The sequence below is a fragment of the Taeniopygia guttata genome, chromosome 14 (genome assembly GCF_048771995.1).
Source record: "Taeniopygia guttata chromosome 14, bTaeGut7.mat, whole genome shotgun sequence".
In the NCBI taxonomy this organism is placed as follows: Eukaryota; Metazoa; Chordata; class Aves; order Passeriformes; family Estrildidae; genus Taeniopygia; species Taeniopygia guttata.
The window spans coordinates 16,014,925-16,035,485 of record NC_133039.1 but is presented as its reverse complement, the minus strand read 5'-3'; the positions used below and the strand labels follow the sequence as shown (position 1 = coordinate 16,035,485).

Sequence of the window (20,561 nt, the reverse complement as noted above, 5' to 3'; positions counted from 1 at the left end):
TGCTTGGGATGCCTTTCCATGGTTCTGCTCCCACTCCTGCTGTGCCTGGGCTTCATTAAGTTTCCAGCTTCGGCTGATGAAGTACAGATGTGAGAGGCTTTCCAGGGGGAATGAAAGGAGGAGGAGGGGAAGAACAGGAAATTCTTGGAGTCACAGTTGGGGGCAGGGAAAAATATTACTTGGCATTTTTATATAAACAGCAGGGCCAGGCCTGGAAAGTAGAGTTGCTGCCTTTTAGGGATGCATGGAGAGATTCAGCTTTCTTACTGCACTGGCAGCTGTTGGGAGATAAACTGTGGTTTTCCCTGGGATTTAAGTGAACCTGTCTGCACCTCCTGTTTTTTGTTCCTTCACCAGACCCACATCCATCTGCCCACATTTCTGAGGGGCAGCAAAACTTGCTTGGTGCTGGAGGTGTGTGCCTGCCAGGGTGGTTGTGCTGTCATGTCATGGCTGAGGTTGGTCTTCGTGAAACACAGAGAGAAACGGAAGTGGATTGTGGGTGCTGCCAGGATCCCCTCCCCTTCCCTATCCTTTCCTCTCCATGTACCTTATCAGATCCTCTTGTGAAAGATGTGTCTACTGGAAAGAACCAGTGTTTGCTGCAGTCCCATGGGGACCATGGCTGTTGCTCTGCCCTTTACAGCTGCTAACCAAACTGAGTGGGGTATGGGAACTGCTCTGGGCAGAGCAAAGGCTGGGTTCCTTAGGTAAAATACTCCTTCAGGTATTTCTGCAGGGCGGAAGCAGGAGAAGGGATGATTAGAGGGAGTCAGTGGTCTCACATGGCATGGGTTCTTGTGCTGGTAAGCTGCTCTTACCATGTCTCTCTGAATCTTAGAATCATGGAATGGTTTGGGTTGGAAAGGACCTTAAGGACCATCTAGCACCAACTCTCTGCCATGAGCAGGGACAGCTTGCTTTGCTGTCCCTCTTGCCTCTCGCTGTGATCTCTGTGCTGGGTGAGTCCATGCAAGCTGTGCTCTGCTGTGAACACTCCCAAATTCAGTGTATTTGGTGCAGTTTGAGCCTGGTGTGCTCACCCCCTGCCCAGCCACGGTGGGAGAAGGCAGTACTTGCCAGAATAAAACCAACTGCGGAGCACATCAGCTGCAGATGTTTCCCCTTCTGCATTTGTTGCTGCCTGCAGCATAGTCATGGCTCAAGACTCTCAGGTTCATTTTGTAAATGGTTTGGAGTGTAGGAGAAAGAGGTGGGATGGCAGAACTCCAGCTCCTCAGGGTAGAGGTTCCTGGGTGCCTGCATGGCCCATAAGCAGGTGTGGGGGCAGAGCTCCCGAAGAGGAGTCCTAGGGGCAGCAGCTCCTGCTGAATTTTGACATTGGCAGGAGTTGTTGCCATCCAGGAAAGCATAAAACAGCTGAGAGATGATGAGCAAATCCTGCTATGACTCTCTGCACACCGTTATCTGTTAACTTTGTACTTTAAAATACACTGTGTAGTCTGTTTCCTCTCAAAAATTTCCACTCCCTGTAGTCTGAATAAGAATCTCATCCGTTTCCCTGTTTGAGCCCCTGAACTCTCATCTTCCTGCATGGAGGGAGTTGAGAGCTGTCAGAGCTCTGAAAAAGGAAGACTTTGATTTCCTTTCAGAAACTCACTGTTAGTGAGCTTGACAAAGCCCAGCACAGACATGCGTTCCTTCACCCCAAGACAACTGGCTGTTGGCAGCTTCTTCTGTCACACTGTTGAGCTTGGAAAATGTACTTCTCTTCAAGTGCTGTGAAGCACATCTGTGCCCAGGCACAGCCTTCAACAGCTCAGAACTCAGGACAGAACTCAACTGGCTGTGTTCGACAAAGCCAGGTGAACATAACTAACATCATGTTGATCATGTCAATGTTCTTTAAAGGTGTTTTCCCCACTTTTCCCAATTTCAGATACAGATAGTGTCTGGAATAAAAGAGAAAACTGTTCCAACTTTTGCGAAATTAGGAAGGTTACATCTGCTGACACAAGGCAGCATTCTTGTATTAAGTGGTGATGGTTTCTGTCAGGCCCTTCCAGGTCTGAAATTACCACGCTTTATTTCAATGTTCCTTTTGGCTACTCAGCTGGAGAGCTTGGACATGTGGGAGAAGAGCATGGGGAGGCTGTGTTTGAATACCACTCAGTTGTAAAAAATGCAGCACTCAGATATGCATTTTTGCTTTTCTAAACCAGAAACACCTCTAATCTTTCTGAAATTTGTCCCTGATTTATCACTTCTGTTCCTATTTTATTTTCTCTATACCATTTGTCTCAGTGAAGTCTGTACTACTTATGCTGCAGCCTTTATATGAGTTGCACTGCAAGTAAAAGATACTCTAATTCTTAAGTAAATTATGAAAAGAATTTTTCCTGTGCCTTTTGTGTTGAAGAGTGTATGTGTTGAAGAGCACATTGTGGTTCACCTGTTCCGCTGCATCCCAGTTAGTCACTCTTGTGTGTGCAGGGCTTTCCCACAGCCACTGGAAACAGAAAAAACATTTTAATCCTACGAAAACTGGAATGGAATTTAGTGGCAGGTCATACAGTGTCATTCTATTCTATTATTTAATTCTTTTTTCCCTGCTTTTAAAATTTAGATCTTTACTTTGTGCTGTGTTGGTACCTGAGAACTACACAGACTGTACCTCTGCTGAGGGTGACATTGAAAAAAATCTTATTTTGAATGCTCATGGTTTTTATTGATCAAACATACTGCATGAAATTTTGAAGAGTCTCAAATGTGAATAAAATCTCTGAAAATAATTGCTTGTCCCACTCTGTGACGGTCAGTTCTGTTGTGCTCCTTCTGCTGAGCAGTTCCGCCAGCCATTCCAGCCGGGAGTATGGTCCTCAGCCCATCCTGCTTTGCCTGGTCAGGGGAATTTGCAATGTTAACTCCAAGCTCATAGCCCTGAATTCTTGTTCTGAGCATCACAAAGATTTTCTTTTTGCCCATTTTATGCAAGTTTTAAATTAGAATGTGGTTGTTTGGTAATTTTTCTACACATCATTCCCTATTACTGAGTACAATAATTGTGCTCCCAATAGTTGTTCATATTTAAACTACTTCAGACTGCAACAGGAGATTTCCAGTGTGAGGTTAAGACTTTTTTTAAATTTTGATTTCTGAACATAAGTGTGGGAGTTGTGTTGTGACTGTCTGTGGGTTGCAGCTACAGCAGGATGGGCACATGATACATTTTTATATACATGCAAACATAGAATCATAGACTGGTTTGGAAGGGATCTTAAAGACCATCTAGTTCTACCCACCACTACTTTGGGCAGGGATGCCCCCTATTCCCAGGTTGCTCCAAGTCCCATCCAACCTGGCCTTGAACACTTCCAGGGATGGGGCCACAGTTGCTGTGGGCAACCTGTGCCAGGGCCTCACCAACCTCACAGGGAAGAATTTCTTCCAATCTGAATCTCCCTTTTTGTAATTTAAAGTCATTCCCCCTTGTCCTGTCCCTCTAGGCCCTCATCCCAACTCCCTTTCCACCTCTCTTGGAGCTCCTTTAGGCACTGGAAGGTGCTCTTAAGAGCCTTCTTTTCTCCAGGGTGAACATTCCCAGGTCTCTCAGCCTGTCTCCAGAGTAGAAGTGTAACTGTTGTTTAGACATTGGTGTAAATCAAAGTCCACAATATTTCCTTAAGGTTAGGGTAATTTAGCTCAAGAACTGACCTTTGTGTGAGCCTGCTTCTGTTCCTCTTCAATCTTCACAGAGCTGCTGGAGTCTCTTACAGTCACCCGTTTCCCAACATACTGATGGTTTTCCCTTTCACACTCTCACTCCTCACACCTCGCTTGCCTTCCAGGTGACACAGTAACAGCTCTCCTTTTTTTTCCTGTTTCCTGCAGTGAGGCTGTCTGGGAGAACATGGCTCGCATGTGTGTGAAGACTCAGAGGCTCGATGTTGCCAAAATTTGCCTGGGGCACATGGGTCATGCAAGAGGAGCCAAGGCACTGCGGGAGGCTGAGCAAGAGCCTGAGCAGAACGCCAGGGTGGCTGTGCTGGCCATCCAGCTGGGCATGCTGGTAAATCCCACAGCCAGGTTGTGAAGGATTTATATCAGACTCTGAAAAATTACTCGGTGAAAGAAACTGCTGACCAAAGGAAGCATCTTTGAAAGATGGTTTTATGTGTGAAACATTTAACAAAAATCTGCTTTCTTGGGGCATAAGCCTCTTCCAAGTTGAATCATTCTAGGTTTCACTGGATTTAAAAAACGCTGTATTTTATTATAGTTAAAATGTTTCAACAAACATGTTTTAAGCTCTGATATGGAGCTCTAATATTTAAGTTCTGATATGGAACACAAATTCCATTTTGAAATTATTTGTTTCTAGAGTGAAAGGCTAGAGCTGTGTGCTGTAACAGAGTGAGGGCTGACCTGAAGTTGTTGGAGTTTAGGGAAAACAGACATTTCCTGTGGGGCTGGAGAGCTCTGTTCAGTCACATTCATTGCCTATGCTGTCCCAGGGATGCCTAGTCACCCAGATTTCTATCCTGATTTCTCCCACTGTGTGAGGAGGAACTTGGCTGGATCCAGCTCAGCCAGAGGACAAGATCTGGCTGTTCCCCCATCTGGAGCCCAACCTGGCAGCAAATACACCCCAAAGTGGATCTTGTGTCTCATGTCTGTCTTCATTCCCCTTGATAGCCAATAGAAGTGAGATCTAAGCTGGATTTGAGACCAGCATTGTCACATGGATTGAAAATTGACTGGTGCTAATTAGAGGGGAATTTGTATTCCACTGATTTAATACCTTCAGCAATGATCCATAAGAAAGCCAGAAATTTTTTGTTTGGGAACCATAAGAGATCCAGGCATACAATCTGTCAGAGGGAAAAACTGAAAAATAATTTATGAAATAACCCACAGTCTATAGGAAATACTGAATTAGATAAAAAATAGCAAGGTGCTATGACAGCGAAAATCAGTTTGGGGCCATGTTTGAGGAGATGCCAAATCCTGGGGCCTGGATTTGGTAATTCCTGTGTGTGTATTTAGGGCAGCTACAGCTGGAATGATGACCTCCAGCCTTTAAGTATCTCATTACAGAAAAAAATGTTGATGAACTGGAAAAGATTCAGAAAAAATCAATGCAAATTTCCCAGCTCTTGGGAAGATTTCACAGAAAAGGAAATCTGTGAAAATGGCCAAATAATTAGAGTTTGGCTTGAAAAGGTATTTAGTAATCTATAGTTAACTTGATGACTGTGAGAGAGAAAAAGAGACAGAGTGACTATTCTGAGTTAAAGGTAAGGAAAAAAGGAAAATTCCAACTAAATGTTTGTAAAGGCTTCCTGGCAGAGAAAACTGTGAGGCTGAAAAGTGTCAGCGCTTCTTCTCTTGGATATTTAGATATGTTTAGAGAGGTGGAAGGGAACTACAGCAAAACAAACGAGTTCTACTGCTTTTTTCCATCTTGTACAGAATCTTAGGGCAGGCATCTTCCTTTTCCACTTTCTGTAATAAGAGACAGAAAGCATTTTTCTGTCTTGAACAGATAATCTCAATTTACTAAATATAGTGTTCAGCTGGACAGCAGTTGGGTGGAGCAGGAAAATGCTCCTTCCACAGGAGTTAGAACTTTCAGAGAATAAAAATAATAGTTCCAAATTTGCTCGCCCTTGCCTCAGCACCGGCAAAACCCTCCTGTTCTAATTCTGCAATAAATTACTAATATTTATTCCCAGGAATGGACCTCAGTTGTCCACGAACAGCATTGCTACCTTTGAGATCTACTGGGAGGCCACAGGGTTCCCTGGCTTGTAACACCTTAATTCTCAAAGCCAGAGTGCCAGGATCTTCTCTTAAGCTTCACCCCTGGGTGGGCAGCATGATTGGTAGCTGTACCCTCACCTAAGCATGTCTCAATTTTTGGTGATTCACACTCCTAATGACAGCATTTGATCATTGATGACTTGCTTGTGTCATTCCCCTCCCTCCCAGGCAATCCTGTACAATAAATGTCAGAATCTGAGTGCTTTCCTTATTTTTACATAACCGTCCTGTTTCCCAATAACATGCTATCCCAGACCACATATATTTAGTTGGTTAAACCTTCTGACTGAATGATTGTTGCTTTAATTGCATTGCAATGCCCTGCACTAATAAACTGTTCCAAGGAGTGCCTGGTGTTACTGACATGCAGCATGGTCAGGGCTGATGGGGATTTTGGGTGTTCCTCTCCCAGGAGGACGCAGAGCAGCTGTACAAGGATTGCAAACGGTATGACCTCTTGAACAAGTTCTACCAGGCCTCCAACCAGTGGCAGAAAGCCATCGAAACGGCTGAGGCTCATGACCGGGTCCACCTGCGCACCACCCACTACAACTACGCGAAGCACCTGGAGGCAACCGGGCAGCAGAGCCTGGCGCTCACCCAGTAAGCAACAGCTGGCTGTAGCTGGGGGACTGCGAGCCTCTTTCTCCTGTGAAGATAGGTGAAGGAGTATGTTTGATGATGACCAGTAAAAACTAATTAAACTCTTTTCCTTGCCTTCTATCTCACAGAGTGAAAGCATTCCCAGTGAAACCTCCCAGCAACCATCCTGTGCAAATAATGTGCAGTGTCTTAAAAAGTCAAGAGTCTGTCTGAGCCAGTAGTTAAAACCCACTCATATGCAGTCCTGTGTTTGTCTCTGGAAGACCGTTGCTATATTTTCCTTCCTTTTCCATGAAAAAAACAATTATTTGCTTTTCCCAAGAGTCCCAGACACAACTGCTGGAACAGAATTTAGTTTGATTTGGTTGCTTCTGGTGGCCGATCCTCTCCTGTGACTGTCAAGACCCATAAGAAGTTAGGGGAGGGTATTTTTGACATCTTATATTTCTTGTTTGAGATCTTGTTTTTATATGAGTTTTCCAATATGAAAGTTGCCGTTATGATGATGATGATCACCATCACCATCCAATAAGGTCTAGTCTGTTCAGAATCAAAGCAGAACTCTGCTGTGCTCAGGCAGACCCACTGATGATCATGGTGGGCAGTTGGGGTTAGGAGACATGGGTGCTGGGGAAGGGCAGTGACCTCTCAGCAGTGGCAGAGGCTGATGTTGCAGTGGGTGGTACAATGTGGAGCCTGGGCCATTTGTGACCTGCCCAGACAGGTGTGCTTGATGCTTGGGGAACTTTCTGGAATACTTCTTTGGGCCATCAGTGGCACTTTTAAAGTATTTTGTATGCTATGAAATCACACCTCCCTCATTCCAAGTACCTGGCAGTACCATTAAACTTTTAATTTTTGACAATGCTGATGGACTGCAGCTGGTCTTACAGTGAACTTACTTACACAGCTGAAACAGTTGTTGCCAGTGTTTTCTGTTGATGGCTGGCAAACAAGATTAAATAGATGTTCTACACATAGAGACCTAATAAAGGAGGCTGTCATTTCACATCTAATATGTTCTTCTTCTCTGCAGCTATGAAAAATCAGACACACACAGGTTCGAGGTACCTCGAATGCTCTCTGAAGACTTACAAGCCCTGGAGAACTATATCAAAAAGAGGAAAGACAAGTCAGTATTATGCTTGTTCCTTCTACACGGGGCTGTCAGGTCTGACATACAATTTGTGACGAATGCGAGGACGACAGAGTGTGAATCTTCTCAGTCTCATTCAACCCCTGCCTTACCCACTATGACCCTCCAACAGCTTTTCCGGTTTATGCTGGACTTGCATAAGAGCTGCCACATTGGTTATCCAGGCTGACTTCCTGTATAGTGCAGATCTTGGGAGTGTCACACTTGGGGTGGGGTAAACCATGGACACACTTAAGAAGTGTGTTCAGTCTTTAGTTCAAGCTCTCTAGGAGTGAAAACTAGCATCTGTCAGTTCTCATTGCTGCAGTTAATATTGTTGCTTTTCCAGGAGCCTGTGGAAGTGGTGGGCACAGTACTTGGAGAGCCAGTCAGACATGGAGTCTGCATTAAAATACTATGCACTGGCTCAGGATTATTTTTCCCTAGTCCGTGTTCACTGCTTTCAAGGCAACATTGAAAAGGTAAGGCAGCCTGCTTCCATCTGCTTCCAGAGTTCTCATTCCTGGGAGGAGCATGGACATGAAGTAAAGCTGTACAATTCCCTCTGCAGGCTGCTGAAATAGCAAATGAAACGGGGAATGGGGCAGCCTCCTATCACCTGGCACGCCAGTATGAGAGTCAGGAGGACATCAAGCAGGCCGTGCACTTCTACAGCCGGGCCCAGGCATTCAACAATGCCATCCGCTTGTGCAAGGTACGCGGAGAGGCGCAGTGTACCCACACCAGCACAGGGTTCTGCCCTTTGGTAGTATAAGGTGTTTGTGCCTATTCTGTCCCATAAGACACTGCCTGCTCTTGAACAGTCCATGATGAAGCTGCTCCTGGTTTCTGCTGACCTCTTCTACCAAAGGTGGATCAATAAAGCCTTGGTGGTTTGGAAATGTATTTTCTTAAACAGCTCATCAGAAACTCCCTGAAAGAAATAATCACAATCAAAGCTGAAACAACTTGGGTTGTAGAGGTTTTACACAGAAGGGGGTGAGAGTTTAATACTATGGGACAGCATAAAGACACAGGCCTGCCAGAAATTTGAATTAGAAAATTTTTGTGTGCACACTCAGAGCCAAACCTTTTACTTTTGAACAGGCGAATAATTTAAATGATCAGCTGATGAACCTGGCTCTCCTGAGCTCACCAGAAGACATGATAGAGGCAGCCTGCTATTATGAGGAAAAGGGGGATCAAATGGCCAGAGCTGTTATGTTATACCACAAGGTAAATGTTTTTTAGTAAAAACTCCCAAACTTTACACTGAAGCAGTTCCTACAGCAGAGGAATGTTAAATCAGCTGAGGTGCTTACTATGTCCTGCTTATTAGTAATTTTTTCACGGTGAGTAATGCTTTATTAAGCCAAGGTGTCTTGTGAACTGGCTCTGTAGTGCTCATTCTAGTCTTTGAAGCCTCATTTCTAATTTTGCAGGCAGGACACTTCTCCAAAGCCCTGGAGCTGGCCTTCGCCACGCAGCAGTTTGGGGCCCTACAGCTCATTGCTGAGGACCTGGATGAGAAATCCGACCCAGCCCTGCTTGCCCACTGCTCTGGGTTCTTCATTGAACATGCTGAGTATGAGAAGGCAGTGGAGCTGCTGCTCACAGCCAAAAAGGTGAGCTGAGCCCTCTGGTCCCCTCTGCACAGGTAGAGGAGCACAACAGGTGTGTATCTGCACACAGCCATTCATCTGTGCCGATAAACAGATACAAGAGACACTTGTAAATTTTCAAGATTCCTCCTAAGCTAGTGATTCAGAGGCACTGGCAGCTCAGCTTTGCCAAAATCCTGGGTACCAGACCAGTCTGTGCTCACTCTTCTTGAACAAGCTCCTATGGGCTGGCTTTCTTCTACACTTTGCAAGGGTACCATAGCCCTTTTCTGGACTGCAAATTTTTGTATAGCCTACTCAGAATTTGTTCCTGTATGGGAAGTACCAAAATATTTAACAAAATCTTGCAATTTATTTGTATTTGCTGAAAATACTACTATTGATCATGCCTAACAAACCTGACTTGTATGTCTCTGAAAATCTCATATTCAGAGTCAAAATGGCTGAATCTTTAGTGGCACACTTGTGTGAGAGCAATGTTGTCATGCATACATGTTCTTCTTAGCAAACAAATGGGACAGTGTGTGTCTGAACAGGGGCTGATGTTGAGACAAGTAACTACAGCCCAGTGTTCCAGACAGAGCATCCTCAGCTACATGTGTTTCTAGCTGTCACAAGCAAACATGAGGTATCACACTAGTGCTTGCAATGAGATGCTCTCTTGCTCCCATCAGTACCACGAAGCTCTGCGGCTCTGCCTGGAACAGAACCTGACCATCACTGAGGAGCTGGCTGAGAAGATGACAGTCTCCAAGGAGTCCCAGGATCTCTCTGAGGAGTCTCGGAGGGAGCTGCTGGAGCAAATTGCCGACTGCTGCATGAGACAAGGCAACTACCACATTGCCACCAAGAAATACACACAAGCAGGAAACAAGTTAAAGGTCAGTCTGGATAGCCTCAAAACTAGGGTGTTTTGAAAAATAAACCTTGAAGCAGACTTCTTACAGTAGCTACCCAGATGAAACTTCTGAGCCATCTTGATTGTGTTTTTGCATTCACAGTATTTTCCCTCTCTCCCTCTGTGCCACTCTTTCCCTTGCCAGGCTATGAGGGCATTGCTGAAATCTGGAGATACTGAGAAAATTATCTTCTTTGCGGGAGTTTCCAGACAGAGAGAAATTTATATCATGGCAGCCAACTACCTGCAGTCACTCGACTGGTGTAAGGACGCAAAGATTATTGCAAATATCATCAGCTTCTACACCAAAGGAGGGGCCCTTGACCTCCTGGCAGGTTTCTATGATGCATGTGCTCAGGTACTACCCTTTCTGTGACTGCTGAAGGTGTTTGGTTTATTTGCTCTGGAGCAAGACCATCTCCTTTCTCCTCTTGCAGGTAGAAATCGATGAGTATCAGAACTATGAAAAAGCCCACAGAGCACTGACAGAAGCATATAAGTGCCTTTCCAAAGCAAAAGCCAGAAGCCCTGTGGAACAGGAAAGCAAACTTGGTCACCTGCAGAACAGGATTAGTCTGATGAAACGGTTCATCCATGCTCAGAGGTGAGCTGCAGGATGGGTAGCACGGAAACTAAGTGACAGAAATATCATACCAGAATAGAAGTCATAACAGCACCTAAACTTTAAAGTTTAATAAATAATTTGCAGCTTGCTGGGAAAAAAAAAAAAAAAGAAAAAAAAAAAAAAGCTGCTGATACATTTTGCTACAGGGAAACCATAATGTAATTCTTAAAAGTGCATTTAAAATGTTGCATTAAAGATGGAAAGGCAACCTGAAAGAGAAGGATATGGACCAATGGAGGTGTAGTCAGAAAGGTGATTATCATAAAATCACAGAATCACTGAGTGATTTGGATGGGAAGGGACTTCAAAGACCATCTTGTTCCAAACGCAGGACACCTTCCACTACCCCATGTTCTTCTAAGCCACCTCCAGCCTGGCCTTGACACTTCAGGGATGGGGCAGCCACAGCTTATCTGGGCAACCTGTGCCAGCGCCTCCCCACCCTCCCAGGGAATAATTCCTTCCCAATATTCCATCTACCCCTGCTCTCTGGCAGTGGGAAGCCATTCTCCCTTGTCCTGTCCCTCAGGGCCCTTGTCCCCAGTCCCTTTCCAGCTCTCCTGGAGCCCCTTTAGGTCCTAGAGGAGGCTCTAAGGTCTCCCTGGAGCCTTCTCTCCAGATGAACACCCCCAGCTCTCTCAGCCTCGGTCCAGAGGGACTCCAGACCTTGGAACACCTTCATGGTCTCCTCTGGACTTGCTCCAGCAGCTCCATATCCTGCCTGTGCTGGGACCCCAGGGCTGGAGGGAACTCTGCAGGTGGGGGTCTCGTCTGAGCAGGACAGGGCAGAATCTCCACCTCCCTTGCTGCCCTCACTGGCCAATCAGCCCCAGGACAAGGGGGTTTCTGGGTTTTGTCTGGGCTTCTGTCATGAAATTTAATGCAATAAAAACTCTTCCCTGTCTTTGGCTGGATAAGCTGAATGCTCTCCCTGGGCTGTGACACTTTCCTTTTCCCCTTTCCTAGAGTTTACCCTGAAGACACTGAAGAAGCAGTCAGGCAGTGTGAACTTCTCCTGGCTGAACAGGACTTTGATAATGCCATCCGGCATGGCGATGTCCTGGGATTTTTGGTTCAGCATTATGCGCAAGTGGAGGAATTCCATACAGTAAGTGAAGTCTAAATTCTTCTAACCTACAGAAGCCATATTGTCCACCTGTGCAGCTTGGTGGAGCGTGGTTCTCACACAGGAAGATATTCCATGGTAGGAGCCTACATGCGCAGCAGGGTGAGGCACAGCTTAGGAACTTTACCTCTATTTTTCTTTCTATGGGAGAAGATAAGAGGAAAGCTCACAGGACACAGAGCGTAAATGGTGGTAGATTTTTAACCATTCCCAGTAATTCAATGAGAACAGAGGGTACATCTGGGTGTGTGCGTCAGCAATGCCACCACACCATGTTTGCTACCTGGCCAGAGAAGAAAACTGTAAAATGGCAGTTACTTGAGGAAATAGTGAATCATTCCTTCAGGGCAGATGTGCCACACATCCCCTGAACAGGTCCAGTGCCTGCTGCTCCTATGAAATATGAGGATGCCAAGTGTGAGTTCCTCAAGCTGTGCTGATGAACTTCAATATGTAAAGTAAAAGAAATGGTTTACTGGGGCCCCTTGTGGCAGTGTTCCCTCTGACAGTGATCTCTGCATTCCTTTAGGCTTATCGCTACCTGGAAGAGATGCAGAAAAGAATTCCAGCCTTGAACCTGAGCTACTATGTGTCCCCACAGACCATGGAGGCCGTGCACCGAGGAGCTGGTGTTCCCATGAACCGAGCCCTGGCACCAGCACACTCTGGCCATGGCAGCATGGACAACAGGGAGGAGGAAGAAGTGGCTGATGAAGTGGAAGACCCCTGACAATGAGCATTTACCAAGCGCAAAGCTGACTTTATTATCAGCTCATTTATTCCATCCTCATTAGGGGGCCCAGATCAGTCACATGTTGTTGCCACACAGCTTTTTGGTTATTACCAATAAATTTACTTTTCCTGCTTGACTGTACAAGCAACAGTATTAGAGTTAATAGGTTCTCTCGTGCACAGCATACAGCAATGCAAGTATTTTAATAAATTTGAGGCAGAAAAAACCAGTAAAAACTGCATATTGCAACTTTACTTTTTCTCAGTACAGAAGAGTTGAATAACTGAGGTGGAAATTGTGAGTTGCCTTTTAAGTACAACTGTGATCTGCAAAGGTGCAGATCTGTGATTCCTTAGAAATGAGACCGTCTGAAAACAAGCCCCATCCCATTTGGGCAGGAGCTTGGTTAAAAGTCAAACTATCCACTTCTGCAGGTTGAAGGCAGAGTTTCCCCAACAAAAACTTCTGTGTTTAAATACATCAGAGGGTCATGTAGGGTAGGGCAACTCCTTACAGACATCTGGGGTAAATCTCAGAGTCACAGAATGCTTGGGTTGGAAGGGATCCTGGATGACCCTCAGTCCAATCCCTGCTCAAGCTGGGACACTCGAAGTGAGTGAAGTTTCTTTTTTACTTTGAAGCTCTTTCTCTTGCAGTTACATCAAGCCACTCTGTACTAGTCAGATTTCTGGAGGTCAATTTCTTCCCTGGCACAAGCAGGACTAAGAGAAGTGAAGCTCAACGTAAGAACCAAGGTTCTGCTCACCTCTCTGCCTGTCACCATGCCCTGCCAAGGAGTAGTTACCAGGTCACTCACCTTTCTTACCAACTAGCCCTTACACTTAGAATGATTTTTCTTTTTCATGTTTTGTGACTTGTTTCAAAACTTGGGGTGAACATGAAGTTTCTAAATTGCTTTCAGGGAGGAAGGTTTAGGGAGATTTTAAAGTCAAAATCTGAACATTATTTATTCTTTAGTAGAAACGTACTTCTGTACTAAGATTACACAAAAGAATTCCCTGTGTTATTCCTTCCTAACCACAGCCCAGCTCTAGCTCAGGCTGTTAAAGTCTGGCATGCTTTCAGCACTTCACTGTAGCTATACAGTGCTTGCATCCCATCAGCCATGCCAATCCTTCCACCCCCTCCAGCAGCAGACCAACAGCTGGTCCCCCAAACTCCAACTGCTCAGGGATGTGGGAGCCTTCATAAAGGGCAGGTCATAGTGGCCCTCCCTGGCCCTCCCCAGCCCTCCTGTTTTTCTGACAAGAAGGCTCTGTGAGATCTTCCCTGTATTTTTAGCTGAGTGCTCAGACCTGCCAAGGCTATAAATAGCTGGGGTGGGGGCTGGGGGCGCGGGAGGATGGCAGCACTCGCCTACCTTCCTGCATCTGTACATGCTGTACCGGATACCCAGAGCTCACTCAATTGGCCTCCACTACAAAGTCCAGATGTCAAGTCAGGCTTGCTGGCTTACAGCTCAGCACCCTTCCCCCTTCTTCCTCTACTCCAGCCAGGTGACTGCTGAAGAGGCCCCAGCAGTGCCCAAATATGTCCAGTCATTTCTGTTACTCTTCAGCTAGGAAGGAACAGCTTCAAGTTTATTTTTCAGGTTCTCCATTAGCAGCAAGTTTTGCAGGGCCAGCCTTCTGCAGTCCCCATCAGGGTCTTTCTCCATCACATCTGCAACAGAAGCAGCCACTGTTAATTGGAGAATGGGAAAAAGTGTCTGCAACCCTTCAACTGTTTTACTGACAATCACGGAACTAAACAACAGCATTTGCACCTATGGCTGGGCTGGACATCAGGACTTGCAGGTACTGCATTAGGTCAGAAGGCAGAGATGCACAAACTTGATCATGTAAAGCAGCATCAGCCAAATCCTGACTGCCACATGGGGTAGTGCTCCAGTCTCATAGGAGAAACAGTCAGTTGGTCTGAAACACTGCAGAAACTGTCTGACCTTGGATCCCACGGGATAATCTTCATGCCAGAATTTGCATTTGTCACCTTTAGCTACACAAAAGCTTTGTACAGCTGAACTACAAGTGTGAATGAAATCTGCAGCTAGAAATCCACTTTCTCCAAAGTCTAAAGTCTCCACTCTGCCATTCTTGCAATCTAAAATGGTCAGTGCCCCTTCCTGAATTTGGGGTCATGATGCTAATGGGGAAAGGAGACAGCCCCCAAGGTTCAGCATAGTCTCCATTCTGAGAGACCAATCTTCTGATAAATGGCTTCCACACTTCCCACAGCGCATAAGGGCAGCATGAGGCTGTTCCCAGCAGCTGTTATTCCAGGGGCCCTTAATGGGCCTGCAAAGTAACAACCAGGATGCATCCAGGATGTCTGAACAGGGGAGCCTGGAAGAGCAGGGAGCCTGTGTGAGGATATCCTGTACGCACGAGTAGTGTGCTGGGAGCCCGGCACTGTCAGCCCAAACACATGACTCATGTCACTGGAGCACAGCTATTTATAATCCAGGGAGAGCTGCACCCTGGTGCTTCCATACTCCCTCTGCAGAAGACAAAAAGGAAGGTTACAAGGCAGATTGGAACAAGCTCAAAAGCTCAGAGTAATGTTAGTCCTGTTTCTGTTCCATGAGCATGGACCTGGCATTGCATGGGAGGCACCAGTGTCCAGTTGGTCCTGACACAAACCTCACTTACTCATGACATAGCTGCAGAGCATTTGCAAGGGGTGGGGAATTCCCTCAAAGGCAGCTGCTGAGGAATCAAAGGGACCATTTCCTAGAAGCATTTAGGTATTCCCTCCCTCCCCTGGGAAGGATCGGGCTGCTCAACAGCAAGTCCAGCATGGCAACTAAGGGTAATCATGAACAAGTTCAAAGTGGATTCTCGCCTCTCTCTGTAGCTGGTACATCCCAAAACATCCAGTAAGCAGACAGTGCTAGGGCTGCAGCCAACAGGTTGAAGGGCCAACAGTCAGTCGTAGGACACACTACAGCCGTTTGCAAAGGTCCGGATGGAACAACAAACTGAAAGAGGTCTGTGGATTTCTACTAAGCACTTCATGTATAACATTTCCTATCCCACTGTTCATCACTGTGCTTTGGGAGAAACACAGATGTTTTAAGCTGAAACCCAAAGTGGCTAAAAAGCATAGTAGTCAAGGTTCCCATACAGGACAGTTTGTCATTCCCAGCTACAGCACAGCTAATACATGACAACAACCAAGTCCAGGAGCTCAGACCTCTGATTCAGTCACAGAAGCACATCTCTAGTGCCAAACTTGACCTGTTGGAGCAGCAGGGAGGGCCCAGTACCTCCCTCTGCAACTGTTTACCCAACAGCCTTACAATAAATAGCAAAGGCACAGACCAAGAAGCTGGTGTGTTTCAGGAAGCAGCTCTAGAAGCCGTTTAAATTGCACTTAAATTGCATATGTGAAGCTGAATTCTTTAAGGCTTCTGAACGACTCCTGCAGCAGTTTTCCTTTTTTCTTTCTCCGGTATACCCACAACAATTATATTAACCTGCTCTCATTCCCACCAGGAATAACCATGCAGCTTTCATGCAAAAGCACTAGATGAAAAGACAGGGCTATTACTCTACCTACATGAGAAGCATGAGAAGATGCTTCTATCTTGGTCATCATCCTCCTCCTCCCCAAAATAACTCACTGAAAACAGATTATGCAAACCCTCATGCTGGAAATACATTCCTGAAAGGCTTCACTTGGTAACAGCAGTGTTAAATGCGGAGACAAGCAGATTCCTGAGAGCACACAGTGTCATGGGAAAAGTGAAGTCTTCAGCCCCACATGGTAGCTCTCTTCTGTTCAAAAGGCACAAAGTACCCCAACCTGCCAGGATCAGAGGCCAGCTGGGTCAGTTTTTCTTCCTGCTTTCCCTCTGTGGGAAGCAACTCACCAAAAGTGAGAATGGTGAAGGAAACCAGACTAGGGAATCTTAAGAATCACCCTCACAACACAGTGAAGGCTTCAACATTAGTTGTTCTTTTCCCTCCAGCTCACTGCAGTACCTGAGCACTGATCTGTGCAGCTCCAGCCTGCCAGAACCCACAGACACAGCTTGTGTTGATGTAAGGTGTGCTGGGTACAGCATTTAAAGTAATTTGCTGTCTTTTGTAGCTTTTTCTTTCCATCAACAATAGGAAACTAGAGACTAGGTCATGCCCCTCTTCCTCCTGTTTTTAGCTCTAACAACACCCCCCTCATGAGCACATAGCATAAACAGGCTGTACAGGCTTAGTGTGCTCCTGCTGGCTAAAGTCACTGCCTGGGTGTAACAGGCAACATGATAACACTTCCTGCAGCTTCATGAGGTGGGTGGTTGGCTGGTGAGGTGGAGAAAGGGGGAACAGACTATCTTTGGGGATTTTTCTGGGTAGCCTGTTGAAGACAGTCACACCTTGTAATGCCATACCCAGTTGTTGGCTTATACCTCAGGTACCTCAGTGCTGCATCCCTACAGCACACATGGTGCTCTACTTGCTGATCATGCTGATCTTTGATGCACAATGCCAGGACATCACTGCTGCCCATCACAATTAAAGAGATGCTGTACAAAGACCACGCTACTAACCAGAAAAGCACTGCTGTACCCCACCAGGTCTTACCTCCCAGCCAGGACTGAGTCTCCAATAGCTCTTCTGTCATGTCTGCCAGAATCCGTTCTGTAGGGACACTGAGGAGCAGGGAGGAGATGCAGGACAAAAGGCCCTGGCGCACGTACCTGTGGACAAGGACTGAACTGGTAATGCAGCTATATGCTCTGCATTGATTTCCTCACCTCAGGGGCTCTCGAGTTTCAAATGGCATGACAACTTTTGCCACATTCCTGCTGCTTAGGGGTGTAATCTTGCAGTGTGTCCCACATACAAAGCCCCTGTCATGCTGTGCACAGGAGTCTAGCACAATTCAGAGTCCCGGACACATCTGAGAGCAAAACAGAAATTGGATGTTTACAGACTTTTGGCTACATGACTTAATTGTTTTCCAAGACTGAATGTTGGAATTGTTTCTAAAGTTTTCTGAGCTCCCTGAGTAAACACAGATGAAACTATCACATGGACAGGTAGTCAGTAAATTTGTCAACCTTTCTATAGGTAATGGCTGTAGTGCCACACTAGACGACAACAGCAAAGTTCATATATTGGGCTGACATTAAACACACAGCTGGAGAAGAGAACACACAGCTGGAGGAGAGCACAAAGTAAATGCATTAAGTCACTGTCACTGACACTCTGACCCAGATGCTGATCTTGGACAAAGACAAACCATGACTAGAGGCTGGCTCACAGCTGATCTTTAAAAATGAGAGCATACAACTACAGTAACTCACGAGTCCGTGTGGAAACGCAGTGCCCAAACAAATTCCAGCAGTGCCTTTCCCATTGCTGTCACTGCCTGCAAAAGAGGATCATGACAGCACCACTAAACACCATCCATACTGCCCTGTAGAACTGGACCTCAAGACATATTGCTCATCAAATCACAGCATGTCCTGAGCTGGAAGGAACCTACAAGGGTCATGAATCCAACTCTTGCCCTGCACAGGACACCCCAACAATCCCATCGTGAGCCTGGAAGTGTTGTCCAAATGCACGAACAAAGGTTTTGTTAAGATCAGATACAACTGAATTTATCTTACAGATGTGGAAACTTTGGCAGTGAAGTGAAATAATGTGCCCAATCCCCCCAAGAAGTTGACAAGAAGCAAAAGATAGTGCAGGATAGTGCAGAGGTGGCTTGAATCCCATGTCTCTTTTCTGACCAGTTCTTTCCAGCCCATTTCACAACTTCTCAGCCCACTCAACTCCAACTTGCTGCCAGTCTCAATGCAGCAGGCCCAGAAGCACACGGCTAATCCAGAAGGCATCTCAAGTTCCAAGGCTGGAAGTCACCTTGCCCTATGCCCTTCCTTACCACAGTGTTGACAGCCAAGTACATCAGGACTGCCAAAGTGTGGACCAGTCTTCCAAGGACTAAGTGATCTTCTGCCAGAAGATCAAATGTTGTTAAAGGCCTGCAAGGACAAGACACAGAGTTGTGTAGCAGTGAGAAGGCTGATCAGTGCCTCTTTGGAACAGTCAGGAGGGTTATGCAGGGGGAATTGTCCCCAAAAAAATGCCTGAATCCCTAGAACAACAGTCATTATACAGGCACTACCAGGTTACAGAGATCAGAGCTGTTTGCTCTCATCTTTTCTCCCAGACCAGTATCTCGCAGAGCAATATCCTCTACTCGTACAGCAGGCATCACACATTCTACCAACAGGCTTTACCTGTGAAGACCTATAGGCAAAAGCTGTCCCTACTGCCATACCATTACAACTGGTATTACAATAATCTTGAAACTGATGAAACCGATTACTCAGTCTTCCTCAGGTTTGCAAAGCCTTAAGGGACTGACAATAAACTGAGTCTTGTGTCCTATACTGTGGCCTAAAAGACAGTGGAGGTGATAGGCCAAACCAGAGACAGAGATAACTTTTGTTCAAGATTGCAATCTGAGCTCTGTGGTTTGTGTGAACCTCCCACAGTAGAGGCTCAGCCAAGACATCTGGTGTGGTGCTGCCAGAATAACTTGTCTGCTGATGGATCTTCACTTCTGCAGGGTCCTACATACTCCTGCCCCACAACACTTCAAAGGGTAAGTCCAAGAGACCACAACCCTTTCCTCTCCAAGCTTTATGAAGGACCCAAGTGTCAGTGTGGTGTCACTGGGCTCCTGCACAGCCTGCTGCTTTGAGGCAAGCAGGACAAGCAGAAAGGCTCCCTCTGGCAGTTGCCACATCCCATATCCTAAGGTGTTCACATGGGATGTCCACATCCCATATCCTAAGGTGTTCACACTCACCTGTCAAAATGCTGAATCAATGGGAAAAAGAAATACCCAGCAACAGAATTGAACTCGTTTGGGCAGGATGCCAGTTCCACACGAGACTGACCCTGTCCAAGAGAAAAATGAAGTCTAAGCACAAGATACAGCATCCAGCTCTTCCACTTCACTGGACATTGTCAAGACTACACATTCCTTGCAGCCAGCCCATTGTCAACTACTGCTTGTACACCTACAGCTACCAGTTTCCCAACTGGACTGCTCACTTCCCACTTTGGATCTTCTCCATATCTAAACATTTCAATACAATATGCCTCAGTACTGCTCAGTTAGATATAAGGAACAAGAACATGCAAGGGATAAAGGAGTTTTGGAAGGCAAACTCTCCAGGATGAACCACAGGGGAATTCTGGAAACTAGGAAACTGGCATCAATTTATCTCCCTGGAAAATAGGAAGACTGAGACTGTGTAGTCCAGAGGCAGTTTGTCTGATTGCGGCCCTGGGATTGTGAGGTGAAGTCACAGCTCCTTGCAGTGGCCACACAAGCTCAGAACAACAATTATCCCTCAAAGCCAGGTAAGGAATTTCATGTTCATCTTCCTCTCCCTGCTGGAGAGGAAAAATCCAAACTTTTTTGGATTGGGTCCACTTCCACAGGTTTTTTACTCTTTCCAGGCAGAGCTTACAGTAACTCCAAGTGTCCCTATTTCTGGTGGATTTCATATTAGTTTGCCTCTGGCCTCACCGTATCAAATCTCCGAGTCTTGCTTTTGATCCTCTCATCAACAATTCTCCTCCAGCCCTTAGAGCTGTTACTTCCTGGAAGGAGCTGAATACGAGGCTTTTGGACACCAGAATGCTTGGTCTTCCCATGAAATTTGGGACAGGAGAGTTCCTGAGCTGCCAAAACCAATACCTAGATAAAACAGAGAGAAGTTCCATTAAAAATGGGTAATTCCTAGGGAACAACAATGGAGGCATTACCTCCATCCAAACTGACAGGTGCAATAAGGCAGAAAGGCACAACAGTTTTAGAGTGAAGAAAGCAGGAAAGTGAGAGAGCAGGAAATTGACTTCCAACAGCCACCTGGCTCTGAGGTACTGACCAAGCACTTGGTCACTTAGCCCTGAAACAGAGTGGTGGCTCCTCCTTGAGACACAAGTGTGGAAGGAGTCACAGACAGATCACTGTCCTTCAGAAAGGGAAG

General features: G+C 46.0%; 2 protein-coding genes across 12 annotated transcripts in view; one reads left to right on the top strand and one right to left on the bottom strand.

Annotated features, from left to right (window-relative positions):
* The window catches only part of IFT140 (intraflagellar transport 140), an 83,752-nt gene extending 70,990 nt beyond the window's left edge, over positions 1 to 12,762 (top strand). For all 7 annotated transcript variants that reach the window (XM_030284735.4, XM_002190187.7, XM_012576451.5 and 4 more), the window contains 12 exons: positions 3,853 to 4,030; positions 6,197 to 6,387; positions 7,424 to 7,519; positions 7,872 to 8,004; positions 8,094 to 8,237; positions 8,630 to 8,758; positions 8,965 to 9,147; positions 9,819 to 10,025; positions 10,188 to 10,400; positions 10,480 to 10,646; positions 11,634 to 11,775; positions 12,323 to 12,762. In XM_030284735.4, coding sequence (XP_030140595.2) covers positions 3,853 to 4,030; positions 6,197 to 6,387; positions 7,424 to 7,519; positions 7,872 to 8,004; positions 8,094 to 8,237; positions 8,630 to 8,758; positions 8,965 to 9,147; positions 9,819 to 10,025; positions 10,188 to 10,400; positions 10,480 to 10,646; positions 11,634 to 11,775; positions 12,323 to 12,523 — 1,984 coding nt within the window. In that variant the 3' untranslated portion in view covers positions 12,524 to 12,762. The remainder of the gene's footprint in view (positions 1 to 3,852; positions 4,031 to 6,196; positions 6,388 to 7,423; positions 7,520 to 7,871; positions 8,005 to 8,093; positions 8,238 to 8,629; positions 8,759 to 8,964; positions 9,148 to 9,818; positions 10,026 to 10,187; positions 10,401 to 10,479; positions 10,647 to 11,633; positions 11,776 to 12,322) is intronic.
* TELO2 (telomere maintenance 2) overlaps positions 8,348 to 20,561 on the bottom strand; it is a 24,471-nt gene continuing 12,257 nt past the window's right edge. Inside the window, exons 15-20 of one of the 5 annotated variants that reach the window (XM_030284740.3) lie at positions 20,099 to 20,269; positions 19,370 to 19,461; positions 18,437 to 18,536; positions 17,853 to 17,917; positions 17,128 to 17,243; positions 8,348 to 8,456 (exon numbers count right to left, since the gene is read on the bottom strand). In XM_030284740.3, coding sequence (XP_030140600.2) covers positions 8,446 to 8,456; positions 17,128 to 17,243; positions 17,853 to 17,917; positions 18,437 to 18,536; positions 19,370 to 19,461; positions 20,099 to 20,269 — 555 coding nt within the window. In that variant the 3' untranslated portion in view covers positions 8,348 to 8,445. Of the gene's footprint in view, positions 8,457 to 12,756; positions 14,210 to 14,867; positions 15,044 to 15,976; positions 16,352 to 17,127; positions 17,244 to 17,852; positions 17,918 to 18,436; positions 18,537 to 19,369; positions 19,462 to 20,098; positions 20,270 to 20,561 lie in introns of those variants that run through there. The other 4 variants (XM_041719232.2, XM_002190223.7, XM_032751165.3 and 1 more) reach the window with 4 other exon arrangements.